The sequence below is a fragment of the Phaethon lepturus genome, unplaced genomic scaffold (genome assembly GCF_000687285.1).
Source record: "Phaethon lepturus isolate BGI_N335 unplaced genomic scaffold, ASM68728v1 Scaffold54601, whole genome shotgun sequence".
NCBI classification, from domain to species: Eukaryota; Metazoa; Chordata; class Aves; order Phaethontiformes; family Phaethontidae; genus Phaethon; species Phaethon lepturus.
In genome coordinates, this window is record NW_010519470.1 from 11,647 (window position 1) to 19,826 (window position 8,180).

Sequence of the window (8,180 nt, forward strand, 5' to 3'; positions counted from 1 at the left end):
GAGCGGGATTAGGGAGAGATGTCGTCAGCTGCTGGCATCACTGCTTCTACTTAAGGGCTTTGATGTGAGAACCTCAGCTCATGCTGTGTTGAACTTGAGCTACAGGGAAGCGAACCTTGTCCTAGTACCTGTCATCCGGTCAACTGACCAGGCATATGGGAAAATACTTTGTGTTTGTTCATGTATAGGCCCTATGCATGAAACCAAAATTAGGAGCAGAAAAAATAAACCCTGGGAAAATGGCAAACAAGCTTTGTTTCTTGAGAGTTTTAACAGTCAGTTAAAACTGCAGTTGTACACAGAATTACACATTGCACCAACCTGAGGAGATGTTGAATACGGCAGATTTTAAGTAACAGGGACAATAATTCAACTGTCCCAGTCTTTGAGTGAGGTTATCCTTTGCGTGCTCATCTACACCTCGATGCTGTCTCTGCCTCCCAGGGAGCATCTGTGCGGGCAGTTAGGACTGTGCAGGAACCCTCACCCTAATTCACCATCAGGCTCTCATCTGGCAAGGTCAAAGCGTGTGTTTTGAAGGGCATGGAATCAAGTCTATTTTCTTTGCTCCCAGGACAACATTGTCTGCTTCTCCTTGTAGCCTCAGCCAGGCTGTCACGCTAACAATAGAAAAGAAATTTCTTAAATTACTAGTGCTAATCATCTGCTTGTGCACCACATCCCTCTTTGAACCAGGGTGAATGCCCCGGCCATATGCTGTTGCAAACCAATCTTTCTTCGTTGGGTACGAAGCAGGACTGGAAACTCAGGGATGCTGCAATGGGTGTTCAGTAGGGCTGTTCAAGTGTTGCTTGGCCTCAGAGAAATTAGATGGTTACTTAACCAGCCCCATTAAATGACAAGGGTAGGTATATTCTATTAATTATTTGCTAGAAAACTAACACTTCCTCTGGTTTTTATTACAGTTGTCTAACTGCCTGGGGACTCAGACAATAACAGATTGACCAAATACAGGAACGATGGTGAGTGTGCATGTTTTCTGTACCATGCCGTGCGAAGCATTCGATCAGATAAACGTGGGGAGTGTAGCTCAGATAAGGACACAGCAGGAAGAACACTGTCATTGTCCCTTTACGGGGGGGAGTTTACCGCTTCTCTCTGCTTCCTCATACTAGGAGGAGAATGACCCACACATATGGGCTTTTCCATTTGGGGAGTTAATGGAAAATTCAATCAGGTGTTAGTTCAAAGAGCATAAACTTCCTGGGCATATTATTCTTTATAGGTTCAATCTGCAAGGTATCCATTTATATGGTAGTTATTGCTGTGCCCATTTCAGAAAGCTTAACCTACACAAATGTTAAGCAGTGTTTTGCTGATGATTTTCATGGGAACAGGGAGAGCTTTGTAAGAGACAGTGTAGTCCCAGAGAAATGGCACTGGACAAGAGACAGGAGAAACCTGTTTGTAAATCACTGCTTTGAGCAAAACATTGCGCTTCCTGATGCATTATTTTACAGAGTGATGGTCCGTGGCTGCTCTTAGAGAAGTCAGGAATAGGGCTTCGGGAATAGCTTAATCTATGATTTACTTGGAAAACTGCTGGGAAGAAGCCCCAGCTGGACTGAACAGAGGTGTTGGGCTGCCTGCCATTATTTAATTGGAAATGAGGTACTCCATGGGCAGCTATATGAAGATATTTTCTTCTTTTAGTTGTGTCCCTATGGCTTACTTTAAGAAGTAAGCTTATGTGGCTGGGAAGTCCCTCTAGAAGAAACTGTTTCTCTTTAGGATAGGAGGGAAGCCTGATGTAAAATCATTCATGTTTGGTGGGTGGACTTTATCACTGTGTTTCCATCTTTTGAATTATTTTTTTTAATACAACTCTACTGTATGTATGTATGTATCACTTTGACCTGCCTTTGGTATAACTCCTCTTCTGTGGGCTTAGGCAACAATCAAGGGGGTCTCAAGTTTCAGTGCTGAGCAAGAAGCACAGGCGCTAAGGAAGGCTATGAAGGGATTTGGTAAGTTGGTCTCCCTCCACTGTTAAACCCTTTTTTTCCCCCGAGTATTGGGAATGTTTTGTCTGGCGGTTTGTTAGAGGGGAAGTTTAGCCATTTGCATTGCCCCACTGCCCTGTGAGGGCACTGACGGGAACTGAGTGACTGGATCAGACTGAGACTGGAACCCAACTTGAAATCCACGTCTTGGCCACAAAAACATCCTTAGTCAGGCTCTTGTCTCTCCTGCAGTGTGGTAGTGCCATGCCGCTGGCTGAGTTGAGGCACTTCTGTATGTTCATCTCATCCCCAGTGCTGTTGAGCACCAGGTTGTGTAAGGAACAGAAGATGGCTAATGGCACACTCTGGACAGGACCAGAGCATGCTTCTGGTTCTTGTGCAAGCAGCCTGACTGGTTTCCATTGGTTTCTTCCAGGCACGGATGAAGATGCCATCATCGAGATCTTGACCAAACTAAACGTTTCCCAACGTCAGCAAGTTCTGATCACCTATAAAAGCAGTATTGGCAGGGTAGGTGGTCTTCAGAGATTAGTGGCTGTGGCTTTAACTGGGAGATGCAGGCAATTTTTGGGTTATATCGCTTGGGTGAAATGTGAACAACATCCTAGCCTCCACGACAGTAAGATTAGCACAAGCTTTCCCTGGCCAAGTTTATTTTGGTCTTGTTCACTTCAGAGCAACTGTTCATCCAAGGAGGGTTGGAACATGAAGAAAAGTGATGAGTGAGTTCTTTCTGTTCTCAAAGGCCGTATCTTCTCCCAACTCCTTTCTTCTCTCTCCGTCTTCTAGGATTTGATTGATGACTTGAAGTCTGAGCTGAGTGGGAACTTTGAAAGGGTGATCATTGGTATGATGACTCCTACCACCATGTACGACGTGCATGAACTGAGGAGGGCTATGAAGGTTCGGAAATCTTCCTTTTTTTGTTACTTAAGTTCCGGTCAGTTTAGCACGATATAGCACAATTATACATTTATTGTTAATTTCATATTATTAACATATATAATTTAAAAAAAAATCCTAGTTACACATCAAAACAGTTGTCATTATAATCTTGGATCTTGTCTTTGCAATTCCCTAGGGTGCAGGAACAGATGAAGGTTGCCTGATTGAAATTCTGGCTTCTCGCACAAACGAAGAGATTCGGCGCATTAATGAGAACTACAAACTTCGTAAGTAGTGCAAACAGCAAGCCTTTATCATACTGACTGAAAACTCACTTGTGTGTATGCACGACATGCGAAGAGGAAGGAGAGCGGTCTGTTAGCCTTTAAATGTGACAAATCAGCCAATACAACTATTGCTATTTGTCCAAAGAGAACCTCCGAGTTAAACAGGTGTCAACAGCAGGACTGTTAACAGCCTCAGGGGGTAGAATTTCACCCAGAAATTGAATCGGTGTAAATAAAATGGAATGGGGTAATGTCTATCAGTTGGATGTCTGTCCATCTGTGGATCTATTGCCAGTTTTATACTGGCTGTGCTGCTTAATTTTGCTCTGTAGGACTAAATATGATGGCTGGACTGCTATGATGATGTTTAGAGCCCTAAGCACAGTTATATACTTACCTAGCTTACAGCTGACAAATGCTGTGGACACTGTCCAGGTGGTGGACCTATTACTAACAGATGTCGTTGTGTGCTCTTCCTAGAATATGGCCGTACCCTCGAGGAGGACATTGTCTCTGACACGTCTTCTATGTTTCGAAGAGTCCTCGTGTCCCTCGCAACGGTAAATCCAAGCTAAGGGAAATGGGGCTCACATCAGTGATGAGGTGTTTCAGACCAACTTTTATTTCACTTACCTTGCATTTCACCTCACCTGTATTTCACACTCAGCTTCTCCAGGGAGAGGAGTCTGACTCTGGCCGTGCATTAACACCATGTGCTTTTTTTAAACTGGCCCAGTTAAGTGGATTGCTCTCATTTTTTGAAAGTACAAATCACATCTGAGCCATATTTTGCTGTATTTGTAAGCTACTGTTCAATTTTAAGGATCCCATTATGCATCTCCAGTAACTGGTTTTGAATGGGGGATTTGCAGGACTTGCTTCCATTAGTTGCTCTGGTGAAATGAGTTGTTCATCCTTGTGTCTCTGCAGGGAAACAGAGATGAAGGAATGTATGTGGATGAAGCCCTTGCTCAGCAAGATGCTCAGGTGTGTAGCAATTTGCTTCCTTGCAAGAATTGCCTGTTCTTGTACATGTGATGCAGGGTGAATCCCTGCTTTTTCTAGACTTCATTATTTTCAAGGTAGAACAGTAAGCCTGAAGCTATGCTAGACAGCAGCACCCTAGGTGGAGACCTGGGCTCTAGTCTCAGTTTTGACCCTTAGATAAGCCTCTTCACTGTTCTGACTCCACAGGTGAAATGGGTGTAATCGTTCTAGCCTCCTTTGCAACTCTGTGATGAGAGATCTCTAGACAGGCTGGGTATTTGGGGAGGGGAGATGACATTTCGGTTGAGAGTTGCTGTGCTTGGTTAGTATTTGTTGGAAAGTATCTGTGCTCTAGACAAACCACAGGTCAGCAGTCCTCAAGCACCAAGGAAGTAAAAGTCTCGTGTTATGTGCACCTGATCTTCTCAATTAGCCTTACTTTGTCTGTTCATAATGTCTTCAAGTGCCTGTATGAAGCTGGGGAGAAGAAATGGGGAACAGATGAGGTTCAATTTATGGCCATCCTCTGTACACGGAACAGATGCCACCTATTAAGAGGTAGGACCCTCCATGATGTCCTGGATATTTTTCCTTGTTTGAGCACAATACTTTTGTAGGAGCTTTGTACTTGTTCATTAACTGATTGTGAACTTTTCCTGAGACGGCAGGTATCCTAGAGCCCAGTCGCATTTAATTCTTTAAGACCATTTTATTCCCTCCTGAGACAAAAAGGGACTTGAGAAAAACATCAGTGCAGCTTGCTCCAGCCTGTAAATTGGCGATAATGAAGTGTGACTCCCATTGGGGCAGAGAGGGAAAAGAAGCTAGGCATTTAAACTGCCATCATTATCTATCAGTTCTTGAAAATGCTAGCAGCAGTGGTGGGCCAATTAGCAAGACAGTTCATAATTAAAATGAATTATTTCTGTGGGACAGCCCTGATTTAGCTTATAATGTCACAGCAATGGTACCATATTCATGCAGAGTATGAGAAGCTTGATCTTGCAAAGTGATCCTTGGTGGCTTACACATTGTATGCCCTGAAGCATCTCACTCGCTCTTTTTATCACTGACTCTTCCTCCTAGTTTTTGATGCATACAGAGGGATTGCTAATAAGGACATAACAGACAGCATTAAATCCGAGATGTCAGGAGACCTCGAAGATGCTTTGTTAGCTGTGGGTGAGTGCCCTGCTTTTAAACTTTGTCTACACAGTAATTAAATAAATGGAGATATTGTATCTTGCTCTGGCTGGCTGTTTATACAGCTTCAGGAGGCAGATACTGTTTGCAAGCCATAGTGTTTTACTCTTTGCAGATACAATTGGGTGAAAAAGCTCTGTACTTTATGATATTGTTTACTTTCCCAAGTGACGCTTTGGTAGCTTACATTTGCTGTCAGGAAGTGCTAAAGAAAATATTACTGGGCACTGGGCACAGAGACATCAATTTACAGCAGGTCGGTCACTATGGACATCTGCTGTTTGTTGACCCCGCATTGCATCTTTACAGAATAAACACCTTCACTGAGAAAGTGTTGTAAAGGTTTGGAAGACCTTCTCCTTCAGTTTTTATTGACCTTAATTCTCATGTTCTTGTTTCCCTTACAGTAAAATGCATGCGAAATAAACCTGCATATTTTGCTGAAAGATTGTATAAATCCATGAAGGTAAAGAGGTTTTGGTGTGAAATGATTGTTATTTTTTATTTCCCTGTTGCCTTTCCATGCTCGAGTCAGTAGTATGACAGCAATCATTAGATAAACTATGCCATTAACTGGGGGGGGGGAAACGAAGTCTGAGCTTTTATATGGACCTCTCTTCCCTCAGGAAGCTCAGAGCAATATTCTTACCTGGCAGCGAGCTGCTAGTGGATCACTCCACTAATGCAAAAATGCTCTGATTAGGAACACATCCCACAGAAGACCAAGTGATAAAACCTTTGTGTCTGTCACTGATATATCCAAAAGGCTTTGTAGTTGTACATGGTTGGTTTCTCTCTTTAGGGCTTGGGAACAGATGACAACACGCTGATCCGAGTGATGGTGTCCCGCTCTGAAATAGATATGCTGGATATCAGAAGGGAATTCCTGACCATGTATGGGAAATCGCTCTACTCCTTCATTAAGGTAAGCTTTTCAGTGTTAGAAACAAAGAGCTGGATTTACTAAGCAGCTTAAAGGACACAGGCCCCCATTTGACACCTATTGCATATTTTAGAGGAGCTGGAATTAAGGAGACTTTACATTTATGTACTGAAAATGTTCCTAAATGTTCTTAGTTCCTAAATTGTCAAAGAGGATACAAACCCTACAACAAACCATATATGCTGGAAAGAATGCAGCCTTGTATGGAGCTGTAAAACTACTTGTGATCTTTTTTTTCCCCCCTTTCTCTCTAGGGAGACTGCTCAGGAGACTATAGGAAAGTTCTGCTCAGACTCTGTGGTGGGGAGGATTAAAGGATGCCTGGTGTACTGCCTGGGTAATGGGAAGCAGCTGATCATAAGGATTTCTTTCTTTTTAATTTTTCCAAAATATCTTATTAATCATATTAATATGAGTATTGACTTAGGTTAGTTAATGCTCTGGTTAGATAATGGCCATTCCGGTTGACCCTTTTGATATGCTTTTATGCCTTGAGCACCCATCCGTCTACTAATTGGGCTAGTAAAGCCCATCTTAAACAGAATGCTGCAATGAAATATATAAAATCTAAGTTGCTTCCTGACAAGCTGTCCCCTTGCTGTTTTGCACCAGCAAACTTACCAACTGAAGCAAACTCGGATGCAGAATGTCAGAGGCTGCACAGGGAAAAATTAATCTCATCAATACGTGGAGAGTGCAGAATGTAGGCTTGCGTCAGTTTTTGCAAGGTAATTAAAACACAAAGAAATCAATCATCTAAAATACAAGCATGTTTAGATCTTAACTTGCCCTCTGTTAGTGTGGAGCATTAACAGCTTTGCTGCACTTTATATATACGTTGCCTATAGATCTGTAGGTAGGGAAGATGTCACTGGTGACATCAGAAAAAAACTCTTGCTGCCCTGGTTACAGGCCAGCCCTGTATTCTTGGTCTGTCTTCCTTGACTTGTGGGAGTTATATTACAAACCCTTCCTCTGGATAAAGTGATGTCATTAGAACTGTGCCTTTTAAGGAATGACCTGTCCCTAAAAATGCATCTCGTCAGCACCACCTGATGCCTTAGACAGGGTTGCCTTGGACTGGCGTAGCTCACCAAATCTCACCAGCGCTGGCTGGTCGGAGCCCTGTGTAACGCTTCTGTTAGAGGGGCCAGGTTTTGTGCCTATGCCTGACTTGGACTGCCACGCCAACCTCTGGAAGAGACTTCTCTTCCCCCAGACCCTACACACTGCCTGTTAAGCTGAGTGTTGTTTTCACTACAAAAATGTTCTTTTTTGGCTTAGCAATTATTTTTTCTGTTTAGCTGTTGGTATATAATCCTGTTTGAAAGGCATCAGACTGAGGTTAGTATTTGAAGGCACAAATACCAATATGGTCTACACCCAATTCTGTCACACATTTTCTTCTGAATAAGGCTATTGTTGTCTTGCATAGGAGATACTTGTGTGGCCTCAGATAAAATAATTTTCTTTCTTGCTCTTTGTGCTGTAATTGGAGATACATTCCTTAGTTTTGGTGGGAGAGGTGGCAGAGCTTTTTCCACTTCTACTGAAGCATTCTGTTCAGTGAAAGAAAAATTGTCTTACCCTGTACAACAGGCTAACAGATGCACTCAGGCTTAGTTTTGTGTTTAAATGCCTCATGTTACATTGCTGACTTTAAAAAATGAATAAAGAATTAATTTCCATACCTTCTGCCATGACTGTATATTCTGGGAAAAGTAATGGTGAATTAACTGTGTCCTGTGGGTTTTTGTGTGTGCTCCACAGGGTTTTTTTTCTCCTAAGTGTGGTCCTCCACACACCAGCCAAGTGGGGAGATGTCTTTCAGCGTGGGGTGCCTGGGCCCTGTGAAACACAGAATCTTTGGGGTGGAAGGGACCTTTCAAG

The 8,180-nt window shown here is 42.9% G+C and overlaps 1 protein-coding gene across 1 annotated transcript; it reads left to right on the forward strand.

Moving 5' to 3' along the window:
• Window positions 1–944: 944 nt before the first annotated feature.
• Window positions 945–6,646, forward strand: ANXA4 (annexin A4). Its single transcript, XM_010297040.1, has 12 exons — window positions 945–983; window positions 1,913–1,988; window positions 2,401–2,495; window positions 2,775–2,888; window positions 3,067–3,157; window positions 3,638–3,717; window positions 4,088–4,144; window positions 4,609–4,702; window positions 5,231–5,326; window positions 5,755–5,813; window positions 6,150–6,272; window positions 6,545–6,646. Exons 1-12 carry the CDS (start codon window positions 981–983, stop codon window positions 6,602–6,604), a joined length of 948 nt encoding a protein of 315 aa, XP_010295342.1. The 5' UTR covers window positions 945–980; the 3' UTR covers window positions 6,605–6,646.
• Window positions 6,647–8,180: the final 1,534 nt, after the last annotated feature.

What these genes read in the sequence shown, in the direction of transcription:
- ANXA4 (XM_010297040.1), top strand. An exon ending in CAGATGCCACCTATTAAGAG is followed by an intron (nt 4,703 to 5,230) that starts GTAGGACCCTCC and finishes TCTTCCTCCTAG; the next exon opens with TTTTTGATGCATACAGAGGG. An exon ending in GATTGTATAAATCCATGAAG is followed by an intron (nt 5,814 to 6,149) that starts GTAAAGAGGTTT and finishes TTCTCTCTTTAG; the next exon opens with GGCTTGGGAACAGATGACAA.